This window comes from Acanthaster planci, linkage group LG02 (assembly GCF_054643075.1).
Source record: "Acanthaster planci isolate LZ-2023a linkage group LG02, COTS_SCS, whole genome shotgun sequence".
Taxonomy (NCBI): Eukaryota; Metazoa; Echinodermata; class Asteroidea; order Valvatida; family Acanthasteridae; genus Acanthaster; species Acanthaster planci.
The window spans coordinates 15,361,127-15,380,249 of NC_141778.1; the positions used below are offsets into that span (position 1 = coordinate 15,361,127).

At 41.7% G+C, this 19,123-nt stretch overlaps 1 protein-coding gene across 7 annotated transcripts in view; it reads left to right on the forward strand.

The window, feature by feature from the left end:
- The window catches only part of LOC110973242 (uncharacterized), a 33,124-nt gene that overhangs the window by 10,760 nt on the left and 3,241 nt on the right, over positions 1-19,123 (forward strand). For 3 of the 7 annotated variants that reach the window (XM_022223922.2, XM_087132975.1, XM_087132974.1), the window contains 9 exons: positions 12,093-12,166; positions 14,298-14,421; positions 15,745-15,819; positions 16,633-16,721; positions 16,831-16,904; positions 17,413-17,650; positions 18,336-18,413; positions 18,661-18,721; positions 18,999-19,110. In XM_022223922.2, the coding sequence (XP_022079614.2) occupies positions 12,093-12,166; positions 14,298-14,421; positions 15,745-15,819; positions 16,633-16,721; positions 16,831-16,904; positions 17,413-17,650; positions 18,336-18,413; positions 18,661-18,721; positions 18,999-19,110 (925 nt within the window). Of the gene's footprint in view, positions 1-2,650; positions 3,968-5,735; positions 5,998-9,155; positions 9,520-12,092; positions 12,167-14,297; positions 14,422-15,744; positions 15,820-16,632; positions 16,722-16,830; positions 16,905-17,412; positions 17,651-18,335; positions 18,414-18,660; positions 18,722-18,998; positions 19,111-19,123 lie in introns of those variants that run through there. The other 4 variants (XM_087132976.1, XM_087132978.1, XM_087132979.1 and 1 more) reach the window with 4 other exon arrangements.

Below are 19,123 nucleotides of genomic sequence, written 5' to 3' on the forward strand. Positions count from 1 at the left end.
ACTAGAAAGGCTGTCAGCGATATTGCTCGTCTTTGGCGTTCTCCTTGCCCAAATAAAAAATTTTCAAGATGTATTTTTTTTGCGTTGGGGAGATGTTAATTATATATAATAGGTTTGCCCTTACCCAACGTATATCAATTTTCCTTTCAATGATGTCCTTGATTCTCAAAGTGTCAAATGGTTCCAACTTTTTTTTTTGCGTCGTCTTCGATCTTGATCAAGGAATGTGAGTGTTGATCTATTTATGGGCTCTGCATCGAAATTATTACACCAGTAATTCCAGTCGTCCATGGAAAAGTAACGACATTTTCAAACAATTATTAATGCCCATTGATCCGCTATAGGTCTTTCCCAGCTGAACTCAATAACACGAAAGACAGTCATGAAGCTTAGATCGTTGTCGCACGCGGCAAACTGTAACCCTTTCCAAAGTGAGCGAATTCCACAAAGGAAACAGCTTTTGTTGAAGCAGAAAGTATACAACATAATGAGATAAGGAACTAATAAAGTTGGCATTATAATGTTCATGAATTTCTGTGATCACGGTTTGTAAATTTATAAATACAACTAAACGCATGCGAACAAACAGGATGAGTTGTGACAAACAAGGTTGGGGCAATCAAGCTGGTGAAAATGTCGGCAAAAAATCCCTGCTGCATGAAGTTTATTTAACAGTAACTGTCCACACCCATGACGAAACGTCATGCATTTACATTTTTTTACAAAGTGGAGGGTTAAAACGAGAAGAGGTTGAAACGGCCTTCTGATACCATCCTGGTCAGCGACATAATCAATGTGCACTGTGAGCATGCATAAACACATGTTCTGTATAGTGTGTTCAGCATACCCTGCGGTTTCAGCAGTCGCTGAGTCTGAACTCCCTGTGGCTGCCGAGTTAATTGAACGTGGTTAGGAGCAGTTACTTGCGGTCTGACAGAGTTTGTGCAGACCATAGAGCTACAACCCATGGGTTGTAGCTCTATGGTTTGTGCAAGGGGTGTTTGTGTAGTAGTATTAAGGTACCAACTTCTACGACAGTGTGCTGGTAATGTGACCTGAAACTTTTTCTGGCCTGATTTCCGCCTTGAGCAGAAGCACCCCCTCATTGGTTGAACAAAGCCAAGTTGGTCGGGAGTGTTCATTTTAAGCCACGCGACCATAACGCGTACATTTCATAGTCGATCGTGAACCGGCGGGGTACTGTTCCAACCAAAGGGCGTTGTTAGGAAAATTGCGCCCTCTCTCCCTCCATCTCGGGGCTCGTAATGAAAGGGAGGTTTCCCATCGACATCAGAATTTTAAAAGATCTAAATCAGGCGGCTTTCGCCTCAGAATATATTTATACGCACAAGAGAATGCTACAACAAATCAAATATGGAAGACAGTATAGTTACCACGATGCGCGCTTGACCCTCAAATCTTACCGTAAACCTTCGAATTTTCATTATTTTTCAATAAACGCTTGCGCATTTGAATTGAGGTTATTCGGCAAATTCAAACTTGTGTAGTTAAATTTGTAGTTGGGCAATGGCGGGGGCGTAACGGAGGGGGGGCAGTTACACTACATTTAAAACTATTCTCTCCCACTGAGACCACTCAATATGGGCCTGCTACATTGTGTAGACTTGGTGTTTGCAACGGACACGCCAAGTTGAAGGGTACTTTGCGAAAGGCGAGAACGGCTTGTTTTTCGTATACAACGAGGAGAAACAAGTTGACACCAGCAATGCAAATTGTGTGAAATCAAGATCTCAGCGGTGGATAGTGTGTCCGACACACTGATTGTCGGTGACGTATCGATGTCTAGATTCCCAGGAATTACTGTTTGTAATTATGTGGTGGACACTGTATGACTCATAGTGTTTGTAACTTCATGGGAATTCGTAGTGTGTAATTATAGGGTTCGAAATCGCTTTTCTTGTGTGAAACGATGAAGTATGTGTTTTGACCGCTCAGATGTGGAAACTACGCGAGAATGTACTGAAAGCATGTCCAGTGGAAAGAATTGCCTCACTTGACCACAGCAAAGTCGTTAGTTTTATAGTTTGTGTAACCATTATTTAAACACTTTTCCGAGTGAGGTGCAGCATTTTTTAACCTCGGTCCCTTGACTGACATCTTCTGATTGGCTTGCACGTGTATATGGTGGAGGAAGGATTCAATATCGCACATTCGGATAAGACCATGATCAGCGCATAGAGCAAGGAATCGGTGGGTGTCTACTTCGTCTCCTTGTGAGGCAAGTTCCAGGCCAGGAAACAGGCGCCAAACGCTTGTGCGACGAGAGACCATTGGGATAAAATGTTCTTCTATGATTCGTGAGTGAATCACCCGATCTGCTTGGAACATTGAGGTGAAATTCCCACTCAGCGGGAAGGACGCGGGGAGTACGTGTATTTCATTCGCCGCGGGTAATCGAATCCAAGGCCAAGGCCAAGGATTTCGACCGTGTGGGGTCTTATACCACCGCCCTGGAGAATCACCCGGCCACCAGGCCTACAGTTACTCGAGTGTTGGAATCAGCCGCTTCGATGAATTTCCCATGCGGCGTATAGCTGAGAGGATCGGCGACGAAGCACTTGTGACGGCGCCCCGAAAAAGAATGCTATCAGACGACTCCATCAAAGATGTATTCGACAAAATTGGACTTTGAGATTTTTTTTTGATGGACATCAAACAATGACTGTTGCAACTGGGATACAAGTATCACTTGCTGCGATGCGGACAAGTCATTGAGGAGCACTTGAAGCGGTGTATTTTATGCTGAGAAAATGTCGACAAAGGAGTGCTAATTTGAGAGGAAGGTCGTGTAGGCTACGTGCCATTCGACTGATTACACGTTGAAAATGCCACATACCGCCACTTTATGCTGCATGACAACTTTTGGTACGATTGCTGCGAAGCGAGGGTCTCCAGCTGATTTTCGCCTTTAAAGACAAACTGTAAGTCTCTGCTGAAATTGTAAGTCTGTGCTCAACTCATGACCCGAAAGGAATTGATTTGAAAGCAGATTTCTTTGGCGGTTTATAATTGTGGACTTGATGGAAAAAGTCAGCACTCCGGGCCAACTCTTCACTCCATAGAAACGGTGAGTGATACAGGTGTGATGGACCACCCCTGTCCCACAAAAAATAAAGGACTGGTTTAAAACACTGCGGGCGTTCAGTGCTCCACAGCGTGCATTCTTTGTGCCTTTAGAATGAGGAAAAGAGAAATAAGTTAAATTGCTCCATGGGGGACTGACCTGGGTCACATTTTAATCAAGAGGAGCACCGGAGGCAATTTCATCAAATCGAGTTCATCGACCGCGCTATTCTACTGAGCTTCCTGATTTTCACGTTCTCTGTCCGATTACGGTAGAGACCGCAGCTTAACTCTAGATGTTGCTGCAGAAGCCTTGAACTGCTGCGAAGCTTTGGTTGGTTTGTATTTCCTTGGAACTTGGCAACTTACTGGTTGAAAAAAAAATCGCATGAAAATGTCCAGGTTTACAGGGAGACGAGGTTCGGTACCGTATGTTCCTTCAAGCCAGCGTTTCCCGGCGTTTGAGCCAGCGGATGACCAGAGAACATCGTTGGACAAGGCTAGCCGCTCACTGGGCCTCAGACAGCCCCTTTCATCCACCAAACTCGACAGGGCTGCACCGAACGACGACACGCTGTCTCAAGCCGAGGAGCTCCGGGTACTGAACGAGTGGAAGCGAGGGGTCAGGCACGCCCAGCGCAGGAGCACTCTTGGCCGAGACCGGCCAGAGCGCGTGACGGCATTGGCCGCGAGGCGGAGCCAGACTGCCGACAGGGGAGGGGGAGAAGAACGTAGCCTGTGTGATCTTGGGGCCACCGTGCCCAGGAACTACCGGAGATTCTCGCTGTTTGCACCGGGCCTTGCTGCCGACGGGGGACCAGGATCTTATGGGCTCATGACCCAGGCAATTCAGGAGATCATACAGAAGAAGCGACGTCAACAAGTAAGCTATCTGTCAAACAAACCTTTTCATTCAACATACCGGCGTGATTGGCCTGGGCCAACACACTTTTCCCAATTAAAGAACTATGACTCACATGTAATCAACTCCAACAATCCTCAATCTTTCCCTATTGGAGAATTGAGGATTGTTAATGTTTTCTCCATCATAACCATCACCAGCAAATATTCAGTGTGTGATCCATATCACCAACTGATATTGATCCATAGTGATCAATATCAGTCAGTGCAGTGATATTAATCAGTGATAGTGTAGGTGTCAGTTCCTTTTAAAACTATGCTCCAGTCGTCGGTTCTCTTTAGGATAATTAAATTTTTTTTCAAATGAATAGTCGTATCTAAATTCAATGTATCAAACAGATCGGGATAACTCAACACCAAGAACAAAAGACAAACTTCACAAAGACAGGTCATATTTTACACCAAAATGATGTGTGAACTTTTCACGTAAATGTAGGACGTTTGAATCATCTATTGGCTAGATACATTTGGTACATTTTACATTGGTAAACAGCGACCTCTAGTGACGAAAAGTATTAAGGCTAGCTGCAATTGCTCTCAGAGGTCATGACAATATTGCTTCAGATCTGTAAAAGCTCGTTAGCCATTTAGCAGACAAAAATTGGTCCGTTTAGTTAGTTGCCTGTTCCTCTTTGTGGCGTATTCTGTTGATGGCAACCCACAACTGACTGAGCTGGAATGATATTTTGTCTCCACAGAAGTGGCCCGTCGGGTTGCTTGGTAACGTCCTTGAGTCACCACGCTCTCATTGCCACGCTTTATCTGTTGTGTTGGCAAAAGTCCATTCGTTTTGTGCCGTTCTCCCTCTGAATTCCATATCCTTGGTTGAATGATTTTATTTTAATGACAGCAACTTGCTTTATCTGATTTCCCCAGGGGATAGCTGAATACATGTAGGGTTATTTCAGGGTTATTTTTTTTCTCAATAGTGCATTGCTCTAAGCCAGACTGGCTGCATACGCACGCGCGTTTAGGACGAAATCTTCACGCCCCCGTCCACTCGCCCACCTTCTTAGTTTATAGCCTCTTACATGCATTTGGAAGGTTTCCTTAATAAGTAAAAAGGAGGGATAAGTGTGATTTAGAGATACACGGTAAGTCATCGATTACTGCAGCAACTTGCAACTTGTTATTGAATCCGGTCATGACGGCTAAAGAAGTCTCATCCGAATGTATTATCACTTTGGCAAATGTTGCAGCAACATTGTCCAATTTCACTCTCCAGTCAATCACAGTTTGAATTGGGGTCGATTTCAATAGCTTTTCTGACTAATCCTTAAAAATAGTTCTCTGAATAATTCGATCTACAAACACTGGACGGAGTTCCGTCGCCTGGATTTTGGGGGACATTGTAATATCGACAAAAGCTGTCCCAAAATAGTCTCAGCGTGGTTCCATACTGTTGTACCTGCCATCGCACTTTCTCCTGTGTGTTTACGGCTGTTGTGTGTTTGAATCGAAAGTGGAGACTGTCGAAGTCCGGACAATAAAAAAGTTAACTTTTAAATTCTTTTTTTATAATTTTTTTATTAATAATTAAATTCCATCTTCAGTTTGGGGAAGTGGATTTGGTGACCCGTTTTCAGAGAAGCCGTCCGACGGTGTCCTCTTGTTTTTGGTTTCATGCTTGCATTCGTCAGGTTTGTACAACTGTAAATGGGTAGCTGGCGACACAAAAGAGCCGTCGAAGAATAGCTCCACATCAGCAGAATGCCTTGCTTGGTTTTTGTCCCAATTAGTGGTGGTTTGGGGCCCATGTTCAGCCAACCGCAGTCCACTTTGTTGGAGACCTCTTCAATATTACACAATTTACTGCTTTGCAATAACCGACCAGGTAAACGGTCGTATTTATTTACCCGCTGGGAAATACATAGTGTTCTTCAGCACACTTGCAGTCTCGCCTCTTGGATGATGGGTACGCGATGTACGTACTACACATTAACGGATGGAAGTGGTATTGTGGAGGAGCCACCAGCCGTGCTCAAGGTGCGTGTAAGTAGACGCTAGTCCTATCAACTTGAATAATCCGATGATAGCGGGGACGGCCTTTATTTATTTCTCCTCAGATATTTTCGACAAGAGTTTCGATGGTGCTCTTCGTTGAGCTGTTGGCGTGTGGTCTTAAAGAGTGCACTTGACACTACATCGATGAGTTTCACTGTCTCGCTAGTTTCAGGGTATCAAAAGTCCCGATTCCGATGCTCTGAAATTCATTTTCTCCCTTTTGCATCTTTAAACAATCGATTTAGTAATAATTTACTGCGAGGTGTTCATTGGCAGTTCCAGTCTTATATCAGTGTCTGAATGCTGTTTAAGAATCACTAGGTATACACTGCATCTGATGGGTTGTTGCTTAACGCGTAGCGAGAAATTTCTCTTGGGGAAGTGTTGATTGGAAATTCGAAAGGACGGTGGATGATACAGCATGTTTATTCTATGTATTAGTATTTTTTCTTTGGACATGGCCGTGTTTATCTCTTTCGAGCTGTTTCTGGTGTAAAAAACTTTAAATTGACTTAAGACCACTTTTCTTTCTTTTCCTTCTCCTTTTTTTTTGGGGGGGGGCATGGTGTTGACACCCAGAAGCAGCTTCAGTCACGGCCACTGGTTACCTGAGGAACTTTTTTTCACAAGTTAGACATCAAAATTCCGTTTATCAGCCGTATTTTCTGTAATCCACTCGTAGAATTTTTGCTTTGGTTTCAGGTCGTGTTTGTAAATACGAGTCATGTTTTGGGCGTTTCTGTTTGCTGTATGGTTGGCATTGGTTGCTCATGTTAATCTTTTGTTGTCAGACATGACAATCCTCCTAACGAGACCCCTTACAACACAAAGCAAAACCTGACAACATGCACAATGAACCCCTTCGACTGCAGAAAACACCCTCATCCTGAACAAGTTCGTCCTCAAAAGTGGCGGGCACAGCATGCGCTAACTATCGATCCGTGAATTTGAAAGGTAGGCTTTTCGGAGAAACAGTCCCAGAATACATTAACTACCCATGCTTCGGTTGTAGCAGACAACACGCGATGATGTGTACTGGTCACCCTGGCAACGATGCTATGCCGTCTCTAGATAAACTCAGCCCTTCATGTTTCTCCCAGCGGCACGTTCGGTGAATGTTGTGCGCGTCACACGTGGGAAACTGTTGATCGCAGGGGAAAAAGTGTTTCTGAGTTTGTGTTAACTTAGTGTGGACTACACCTGCTCAATACATGTGGAAGGGTGTTAAAATCAACATTAGGGGTGTTAACATTAAGCCTCAGTGCAGCTCTCGTGGCTTAAGAAAAAAAAATTCGACAAGATATTAATGTTGTCTCATCCATGACTCGTCGTTCAAATCTTTAAAGCCTTCCAAGTAACATGCTACCATTATCATACAAAATCTTTCTTGGTTGTTTGGGGGTTTCCCTCGTTTACAAAACTCGCATTTCATGTGTGATGGAATGACTATTTCTGGATTTCGGAGTATTGCAAGACGAAAATATCCCAATGAAGTCTGCCTACAGACACAATTGAAGATTCAAGGAAAACGTAAGATGGAAAGCATCGCGTCTCATTGATTAATCGATACTCATTGTCGTCAAAACTATTTGTAACATGCGCGATGCATTTGACATGAATAAATCGGTGATTGATTGTACTCTTATTACAATCAGTAGCACGTGATTTTGATATCTGCTTGGCAGGATGAGCTTGTAACAGGTGGGCAGGAAGGCATCGTGTGCATAAGACGACATTTTAAAAAATACAATCGGATAATGGCCTTTTTTGAGTACCAAGTCGTATTTCGTATTTCTACCGCATGCCTCATAATTAAAAAAAAGAGGCAAAAGGAATATACATCTCACTTCATTCTGCAAGAAATGTCCGAATATTGTCTTTTGAATCACCCTAATTTTCCTATATAGTTTCTTTCATAATATATGTCCAAAAAGCCATATGCCCTTTGAGTGATCCCTGTTCGTCACTTCCCAGGTTGTATCTAGTTATTGGGGTGTGATCCCTGGCTACATGGTGTTTCAGGTTTAATGGCTTCTGGCTAGCGCCCCCTGAACAGAGATATTGACAAATGGGAAGAGCCACCAACGTAGGGCTGGGTAGCTCAGTCGGTAGAGCACTGGTACGGTGTTCCAGAGGTCGCAGGTTCAAATGTCGCTTCAATCAATTTCTTTGTTCATCTTTATAAAATCAAAGAAGTTCAACAAAATGATGAAAGACAGTTACGTTTTTCGGGTCTTCACACCGAGGTTTCTATCAAATCAACTTAACCCACTCTACGAAGCTGGTAAGTTGTCAGTGTATCGAAACAAGAACTTGCAGCTTCCTCTTTAAGGCGAAAAACACAAGTAGAACCACAGAATAAAAATACAACAATACGGGCAAAGGTAGACGTCGTGCCTTCAGGCATTCCGTTCCACCGAACCGATCGATTCCCACTCCACAGCGAATTTCGCAGCCAACCGGGGCATCATGCGTCAGTTTAGGCCATGTGTGAAGATAACACACTGGGCCAGCTAAGCAGGGTGCAATCTCCGGAAAGGAAGCCAGCACATTCGACGTCTCGTCGGGTCGGTTCGTCCATCGGGTCCGGTGGAGGAAATTCAGCTTATAAGGGGTGGATGTGGAAAGAGAAATCACCTGTGCTGCGTGCATAGGCCTACATTAAATTTACTATCTCCCGTCTGTGTCAATGAGATGAATTTTAACAATTAACCCCACAGGACTGAAGCGGACCACACGTAGATACACTGTCTCTTCAAAACGTTTTTTATCTTCTTTTCCCACCATTTTTTTTTCATAAATCTTTATCAATATTCACACCGTCACTGCTACAATCGCCTTATAACAACGGTTAGTTTCAGGTTACTTGATTCATTTCACCAATCATGATATCATTGACTTAGTCAACAATACGATGATGATATCTCTAGCCATGTTTGCGAACTGACGACGGTAAACCAAATGTACATGTACACGTAGGATTTCACATGTGCTTTTTATAAGTTTGCCGCTGGGGAATTTGGAGGGGGTTCACTGGGAGATCGGATGATCGAAATTGCCCACCCTGCAGAGAGAACGGGGATTTTTCATTCAAATCTTTTGTATGAAAAATTGGAGAGGCGCATGGAAGATGTGAGGAGACGACCAGCGTGAACTGTCGACTGTACTATTGCGTTACATGCAGACGCATTGTAGATGTCATGCACAGTACGTGTGTAGCCATCATCGTACACAACTTGCGGCGAAGCAGTACACTTATTGTGAAATTTCAACTGAGCGCAACAGTTTTTGCGCTCGCCAGGCCGGATAGGAATCTGCTTGTGTTGATGTCTGATGGAAGAGGCACCGAGATCCATCTGGGCCAAGGTGCGGCGGGCACGGGTCTGCCTCAGAAGGGACCTCTTCCCGGCGATATCGAGGCGAGGCACCCCTGTCCTGTACCCGGTCGGACATCAACCGTCGGACTGGGACTTACTGGCAGACAATGCAGGTTGTTGCAGGTCTTTGCAGGTATTCAGGCTGACGATACGTGGTTTGGGGTTATAGAAGGATTGCGACCAGTTTCTCCAGTTCTATGGCTGAATCTTACTTAAGCCAGCCCACATAGGGTTTATAAAAATTATATTGAAGTCCGGACGATTCAGGACTGTTAAGGTTTATTCAATTTGTTCATGTTTTAATCTTCTGCCTTAACTCATCTAGTCTAATCTTCTGTAAGTGGACGCAGGCACGAAATTACTTACAAGCATCGAATCTGGATTACCTTTAAGGCCTATCCGTTTATTCTTCGGATCAGCATCTTGCGCAGGTGTTCCCAGATATTCAGTATATAAAATGTTGCCGTGATCTTTCATTTTTGGTGCCCTTTGTTTTCAGTAAATAACTTTGGAACCTCGTGGCGAATCAAGCCCTGTATTCAGCCCCATCTCTAACCATTTCACTAGATGCCTTCATAGGTTCTACATTTCTTTATCTCGGTGACGAACAAAGAACAAAACTCATTTACCGTAGATCCACTGTTGCTTTTGTAGATGAGACAAATTAGTCAGCCACTCTGGTTCATGCTTTAGCATCCCAATACACACAGTATACATCAACGTATTCCTCTTATCTCTTTATTGAACCTACAATAAAACCCTAACTTTATGGTTTGGTGAACTCCCGCCATGCTAATTTAGCATACAAAAACGTAGCCATACACGGTTGCTTACCTACTTATACAAGATTATCGCTGTTCGTTTATTTGTTCGTTGTTATACACAATGCACAACGATAGCAACAGTGATATGCAGTAATAAATGCTGATGGATTTCTGATGTATACTGAACACCGTTCCTTGTCAGAAAAGGATCACATCACATCAAAAATGAACCAAGGACCTCAATTTTAGATTAATATGAACTTGTACATTATATTTCTTTGCAAAATACCAAATTGCATACTTGTTTACAACTTTCATAATATAAGGTTTGGACAAATTTAAGCAAGCAAACGATCATAGGCCTAAGCTACATTTTGCAAGAAATCTAAAAACAACACTCAAATTGTATTCTAAAACAAAGTTGAGACAAACATGAAAAATTAATAAAACTTAAACAAGACACACCATCCCCAGGGTTCTGTGCAAACAAATAATGTGTTGGACGGCCTCGGTCCGGACATCCCTATAGTTTTAGACTAGAAATCTCACCACTTCAATATTTTATACCTTCGGTAACATAGCTGATGATTGACAGCACATAAATTATATACGCCAGGGGTCCATGTCAAAACACATTACTTCTCTCTCAGTCACGTTCAATGATATTAGCTTAATGACTCCGATGTTTAGTTTGCACTCCAAGCATCGTGTTCTGAAGGGAGTTATAGTTATGACTGTACCATCAATTAAATCCCAAATATGGTTTTAGTCATTTGTTGCTGGGATTGAACCATTTAAACCATTTACTGTTTTCGAATGTTCTGTACAGGGACATTTTCCAAACTAAGGGTAAAATGACAAATGAAGTACGTAGACGCCACTCTTTTAAACAAACAAATATTTTAGGAGGAAGTTGAGCAAAATTTGCTGGTAAATAATTTGGAAATTGGGGAAGTTGGGGCGCGTTCGGTGGTCTGTGTAATTTTTTACGATGATTATTCAGACCATGAGAGTAAAAGAATCACAAAAAAGTGAGAAAAATGTTTTATTTCTATCCAGGAATTAATAGGCTGCATTACGCTGAAACACTTGTACACACTTACCTAATTATGGAAAAGGCTTGTGTCGGTCGCTGCATGTTAACTTAGGCCATCCACAAACTAGACTACACAAACACGGAAAAAACTCTGGTATTAAAAACCAGACGACCACTCCAAAATGTGTCACTTTAACACCGCAGGTGTTACAATGCATTTGAGGATGTTAAAAGTAACACCAACAGTTTTGAAATAATAACACCAAAAGTTTTAACACCGGTGAAAAGTGTTGGAATGGTCCTGTTTATTTGCAGTGAACATGCATCTCGATGTTCGTTGTGCTGTCCAGTTATTAATCATCCAAGTCCTACACGCTCTATAAGTCATTCACCAGAATTCCACTTTTTGTGTCCGCTGCTCGTTCCAAGGACGAGTTCAGGGTTGGTAAAATTACAACAGCGAGTAATGTAGGCCCTAATTGGACCACTCCAGACCCATGCTATTTATGAACATGCGTTAAATGATGTGAACATGTCTAATGAAATCCATCGTGAAGTCTCTCCCACTCTTTGTGGTGAGCAAAACTTAAAGCGGATTGTGAAGAATTTTTCAGACTTCCAACGGCTAAAAATGAATTCAACATAACTCAAAAGGGAAACGCGTTAAAAAACCCAAAATATACCATTCTGAAATCATTACAGCTCTATTGTTAGCACTGACCTCTATAAATGGGTATATGGTGTAACACCCCCCCCCCTTTTCAAATTTTCAAGGCTGGGCAAGTCCCCCCACACCACCACCTTTTCCCATTCCCCATTTTAGTTTTTATAGGTCTGTGCTTCTACTGACTTCAATGTTTGTGATGAGCTCCATGTTTTACATTTCTCTCTCCTTTTTACCAACAGGCTCGTCAGAGGTTCGAACACGCCATCAAAATGGTGATAATCCTTCTTCGCATACATTCCATGGTCTTCCAAAAGTAAGTCACTGCAGCTATCACAACTACTTTTCCTCACCTGAACACAGGACTTTCTAAGACTTTCTAAAATTATCGTGGAGAGTATTTCACCCTCAATATATAAATTTGGAATGTTCTAAGCAATTCGATCTCCCTCCATGTCATTTCCTTTGTGTACTGAGACATGCGCAATACCTCTACGGGGGCTCTTTTCAAGTCCAAGTGTCAAATTATACCAAAGCTGCCCAGCATATTCTTAAAAAAAAGTGGAAGGCCTTCAGAAATGAACCAAGCACCATAGTCGGCTGCACTAGTATTTGTAACTCTTACTATAATCCAATTGAGCGGTTTTCTTTGTGAACTGAAACATGCAGATTACGAAATGTTGGTATGTGCCCTTCAACTTGCTTTCGGCCCCCCACAAAATACTGAACTGAGCAACGATTTATTTATTCATTATAATGGTTTCTGCAAAGCTGTTCAACATTAACGATATATCTTTGAGTAATTTTATGTTTGTTTGCTTGTACTACTCACCACAAACAGCGGAATGGGAAAGTAATGAACGTTACAGCTGATAAATGTTTTGTACAATCTGACTGAGGTCAGTGGGGAAGATCGAAAAGGCTGCTGGGAGAATCTGACAGGAAAATTAAATAAAACTTGATATCATATGTCTCAGAAATATTGGCGTATCCGTTGGTCATGCTGTTGCTGTCTGTTTTTATTATTCATTTATCGTCTTTTAGACAAATTAAGTGAGAATTACCCTTCCATTTATCTCATTGGGGCATCGGAGCAGAGGTAACCAGTTAAACGGACCGGATAACTAAACGTATGCTTATAGATCCCATACGGAATGGAGTGACCTTGAAATAGGAAGCCGTTTCATAGAATTGGAGGACAATTGAGCTGTCTCTTTAATCTGTTCTTCAATCTTTTAAAAGGGGTCATTTCCAGCGTTTTCTTTTTCATAGTATCAATTGGGTACGGCCTACCACTTCGAAAAAATCCAGTTAAACTCAACCAGCTGAAATTCTTTTCATGATCTTTTTTAACACAGAAGTAAGCTCTGCCTGGATTGATTCACCCGGGCGTATAGCAACCTTTTCAAATTCGCTAACGTCGTCGTGCAGAACAAGCGCTCAGATAGAAGTCAATATTCATTTTTCGGCGCATTCATCAGCGGACCCGTCTCGCCACTCCATTCCCATTTCCCGCCTTCGCGCTCATTTTGTACTCTTAATTAAAAATAGACGAGACCGTAGTGCTTGTTGTTTGCTTTGAATTAAACTTAATTGGCATTCCGCCTCATAAATCAACTCGATATGTCGTTTTGGAATGAGAATTCAGCAAAATCGTGTCCAAAGCTTTGCCTCAGAAAGAGCCTGTTGCTATTCAAACCGAAAAAAAGAAAATTGCAATCACGTTTTCAACGATAGGAACAATTAATTTCTGCCATCGCCGTAGCAACCAGAAAATATGGCGCCGTCGTTCCACTCGACTGGTTATCTGTCTTGATAATCATGACAAACGGCCGCGGCAGCACGCTTTGAAGTCTTTTGCACAGAACACGGTGTACATGATTAAGCGAGCGCAGGAGGAGTGTGCCATGGCTACCCATTGGTCACTCCTGGTCGCCAAATATTGACTGACTGGTTGACCTCGAGTAAACATTGTTGACCATTAATCTTGTCAACGGCTTGGGAACACACAACATGTAACCATTGATTAACCAGAGAGCAGATTTTGAAAAGAATTAAGCAATAAATATAGCAACAAGTGAATGCATTGATAATCAGCTTTTGTTAAGCAGCCAAGTCGCTCCTTCATCAAAACCAAGTCAAATCCTGCACCATTTTTCTAATAATTTTCGAAGAATTTCCCATTTATGTATTGTAACTGTAGGATTTCTTAATTAATAAAACCGTCTTGCCTCGAAACGGACGCCCATGACCTTCAGTGAAATGAAACTGCCGCTGGGCGGTTCTCCAACTTTGTCTTGAGTCCTATTGATGAGTTGTTCCGTTTAGATTCGCGAGGTTTTATTTCAGTTTCTATATCATCGGCTTGAAGATTGTCATTAAATCCAGCTACCCTAAATGTTGGAATAAATAATTGCATGGATTCAACTTGGGTCTCGATCTTTCAGACGCAAACACGATAACAACAAGGAAACCATGACCTTCACTGAGATCGCAGAACAATTCCAGTCAGCAGATATGAAGAGCTCAGGACTCTCGTTTGACCCGAGAGATTTCAAGGCGAAACGAGAGGTGAGAACGAGATTTATGGCATGGTACATTTTTATACCATTCTGTTAGCACACAAAGAATTTCAAATTCTTGACCAGGCATAGCCTACCTTAAATAAGACACAGGCGAAATTGCCTGCATATTTTGCGAAATATAAACGGGGATTTGAATGTTCGTTCTATTTCGCTCGAAAACGAATGCTGTTATTACTAGCTATTATTAATTGATTTACACATTTTCCGAAAGTGGCCGGCAAAACCTATTGTAACTTTGTCTCATCTCTCTAGAAGACAAAGTCTTCCTAACCAGAAGTTATACTCTAAGAAGTGTTTAGTTGATTGGTTAAATGTTTGAATATTCATGATTGAAATAAACCATTCATGTCGTCTTTGGAAACATACCGACGATTGTACGAATCCTATTTGTACACCGAGGCTGAGGGAACCTTCCTTCTTGTGCTACGTTTTTGCCACAATCACATCATACAGGGAAGTTGAAGTTCACACATACCTTCTTGCAATGGTTGAAATGGGAGGTACACAAAAATCACAAAGACCTTAATTTGTGTACACTTTATAATCCTTCCTGAGTAACATCAAAGTGGTGTCATAATTTGTTTAACCTTGTATCGTCTAATCAAATTGAACATATATTTTGCAATTTGAATTACAGCAAATGCAAATGAATACTCAATGTGAAGAGTCATAGTTGAAGACATATTTTTGGCGTACAAGAACGCACATTTGTTATTACTGTCAACGAATACGTCAAACCGAAATTCCAATCACTTATTTGAAACCGCTTAAATGCAAGGTAATGCACATTCATTTATTTGAAGGATGCAAAACGAAGTTAAATTCTTGTTATTTCGAAACTGAAACCAGGGGCCAATTTCATAGAGCTGCTTAAGCACACAATTTGCTTAAGCGTGAAAAAAACCTTGCTTAAAAACAAAGGTTACCAGCTCAAACTCCATGTGATTGTCATGCTAACCAAAAGACAGCTAAATACAACCCCAAAACAATATACATCGTATGGAGTTTTGGCTGGTTAACTGATTTATCAAGTAAGGTTTTCTCGCACTTAAGCAAATTTTGCGATTAAGCAGCTCTATGAAATTAGCCCCAGGTTTTAAGTCGTGTCCGACATCTACGCCAATTTAATTTTTATTTTACAAATTAATTGCGCGTTTTCCTATATTAGTTTCTGTTTTTACATTTTAGAGGTTGATATTCAAACGAATTATAAACTTACAGCAAACTGTTGATTTGTACATTTCAAGATTCGTTGAACTTGGATCGTATCTTTCAAAATTAAACAATTTCTTATTCTCTTTTTGCGCAGATCAACATAAGCAATGAAGCGAAAAACATACTGAGCATGCCCACTTACTGCAGAACACCAGAACAACTACAAATTGTAGGCACCGTTTGTTTTATTCCTCGTTTTTGCTTGTAATACTTAAGTCAGTCGTGACAGTTTTCCTGTGAAGTCGAGGTAATGTCTAAGATTAGTTCTTATTCACACATGTTGAAGCCAAGGGCATCCAGAAATAGGAAGGGCAATCTAGTATTTTTCCAACGGCTCAATTCTGTGAATTTGCATATTTACATATTTGACAATTTATTTTGAGCCCTTCATCTGGCATATTATCTAGGCTAAGAGAGTTGACTCCGTTTCATTCCTCAAATGCTGTGTTTAGAGTCAAATGTCTCGAGGTAAACCTTTGGGAAAACTCAGTTCCGGAGAAAATGTCGTGCCACAATTTCAAGTACGTGTTGTAGATATTTTTGAATAAGGAAACTGGCTGTCTAGTTGTCCACACTCCCAGACGTCAGCTTCACCACGCATTATTGCTCCCTAGCTCCGATTGTTCTCATTCGCCGAGCAAATATTTGATCCGGCGGGTAAATTCGGCCTGTAAACATCGGGCCCACGGTGCTACCTTTTGTCCATCGTTGGCACATTGTTGACGAACAGTAGAACAAACGGCCAATATTAATAGTCGGGGAAAGTTGTAAATGGTCGCTTCAAAGAAAATGTCATATAGGCGGGACACTCGCACAGTCCACGTTTTAAATAATTTGCTGTTAGTCCATGTTTTTTGTTCCTCAAAAACTAGCAGCAGCCTGGTACCGTGTTCTTTATCGAACTCCAGACTTTAAATACTGGTAATTTTAATTTTTAAAGTGTCAAAATTGAATGTGTCCGTTTGTGTTTTTGATGTATTAGGCATTGTACGGTTTGCAGACCATGAAGTCCTTCGCTGAATATCCACTCCATATGCAGGAAAAATTGGTCAAAGTCGCCTGGTTTGAATGGTAATTTTCTATCGTGTTTTTGATAGGATAATTCTCTACGAAAATTGCCAAATGGCATAAAATATGCAAAAAGTCTTGAGCTAATTTTGAATCTCTTATCATCTTTCAGTGTTCCTCCCAAAAGAGTGATCATTCGTCAAGGACACTACGCCGAAAACTTCTACTTTGTTATATCTGGCTCAGGTGAGCAAATTCTCCTCATTAGGTTCACGGACAAATTGATAACAGGTAAACTGGGTTATTACAACCCCGTATGTCCAAGGTTTTTGTATAAGTGTTTAATGTTACACGGTATCCCAACAGAAGGTTTTTATAGTAGTTTCTTTGAAATGTACCTGAACTGAATACAGAAACAAAGGTTGCTGGTTCATCTGACTCGAGCGTAGAGTTAAAATCCTCTTCATGTTTAATTCTAAATGATTGCCTATAATAATCAAGAGTAACTCAAAGGAAATATAAAAAAGGAGACCTGCATTTAAACACTTTTGCCAGATGACAGTGTCTTCCTTATTCCAAACTCTATAAGGATTATCCAGAAGGCTGCAGTTTAGGCACGAGCGTAAGAACTAGCGTCAACATAATATGCGAGGCTTAAGCCGCGCTAAGATTGGGAACACTGGTGCCCAGGCCTAAATCGGGCTCTATCTGCTCTCAACTATACAACCAAATTCCCTGTTTCAAATCCGAGCAGCTGTTGTGACGATCATGGAGACGAAGGAGACAGGTGAACCGCACATCCGCACCGCCGCTGTGCTGCGCAAGGGAAGCAGCTTCGGCGAGTTAGCGCTCCTGCACCATTCCAAGCGCACGGCCACCGTGTCGAGCCAAGGGGAGGTTCAGCTCCTGGCCATCGGACGGGAGGATTTCTTCGACATCTTCATGAGGGGACAGCAGCCCGGGGAGGAGCCTGAACATGTTAAGTTCTTGAGGTACAGAGCACGAATATGCCGCATGAAGCGGGGTTTGACACAAGACTTTTTAAAAAATCTATTTTACTGTATTTATTCAGGTTAAGTTTTTTGTCAGTTGAGACCGCAATGAAAATAAGTTAATTTAACTTTTTTTTTGCGTATTTCCACTTTTGGGAATTGTTGGGTTTGCTTTTCTTTAATTTATTTTTTGTAATAATATTTTGTGGGAATAGTGAATAAATCAAATTTAAAAAATCGAAATCAAATCTAGACGATTTCGAGCCTCTTCTTTGTATTCTTGTCTACCCGAGTCAACCGTCAGCAGACCCAGGTCAGATCGAACTCGGGTCGAAAAGGCATGCCTTTCACTTCAATACCTACTTGTGCACTGGTCGACCACAATCTCTCCGAAGTGACACCAGTACAGCCAATCCCAACATTCAAACGACCTTGACAGTACTTCAAAGTTGTAAACGGGGCAAGATTAGGTCAAAATATATCTAAATCCCAGTTTGCTTGTGTGATGGTCAACTTTATACAAGTGCCACATCAAGTCGTTCTTGAGGTGAAGTTGCCAGCTCTTGAAACTAACTATCACAAATGCCTTCCTCTGTATGTTCGCCGGCTTTTTTATGAGTAACGTGTGATTTACACTCGGCTTGTTGGTTCAAATTTAATCCACTGATTGATTTGCCCTTTGCAGGCAACTCCACTTCATGAAGCACTGGCCGTTAGAGCGGCTGATTGAACATCCAGAAATGTGTCTCTTCCATTTCTACAAGTAAGATTTCCACAATAATGTACATGTATTAAATGCTGTATTCCTTCCTTCAATCTTTCTGTTGTCACCCATTTGACAGCCTTCAATCGTCTGCCTCTTTAGATCGTTCCAAGGGTAATTATGACGACAAAGTGTAACTGGTTGCAGCCGTGCCATCTATTCTATTCTTATTGTAATGCATACCCGAAATGACATATATCAAATCTGTTGTCAATTTAACTATTTTGTTAATTTGTTCTTTCTGCAGACGCGGACAGGTCATTGTCAAAGACAGCAATAAATCAGACTGGATTTATGTCGTTAAATCAGTGAGTAAAATAATGGCATTTCTGTTCTCATTGTAAGTCGTAACATTAATACTCAAATATATCGTTTTGACAGTGCAAGCATCGTGCCCTGCTCAGCCCAGTAGGCAAATAGGCCAACAACCTAGTATTTTTGGACATTAAAGTCTTCGACAAGACAATTCGTGGTAATAAAGTCAGAATGCAGATCCTACCTATCTAACTATCAGTGGGATATCTTGTTAGCTGCATGCAAACGTTGTCTGGAATTCACACGAAGAAATTAAACTTCTCTTTACAGGGGTCTTGCCAAGTACTGAAGCAACTACACGCGGTGAAACCTAGCTTACCTTACCGGTCCAGCTCACTGAGTTCGATCAGGCTTCCTAAGCTTCACTCAAGACACCTGTCAGGTGGGTGTGTACA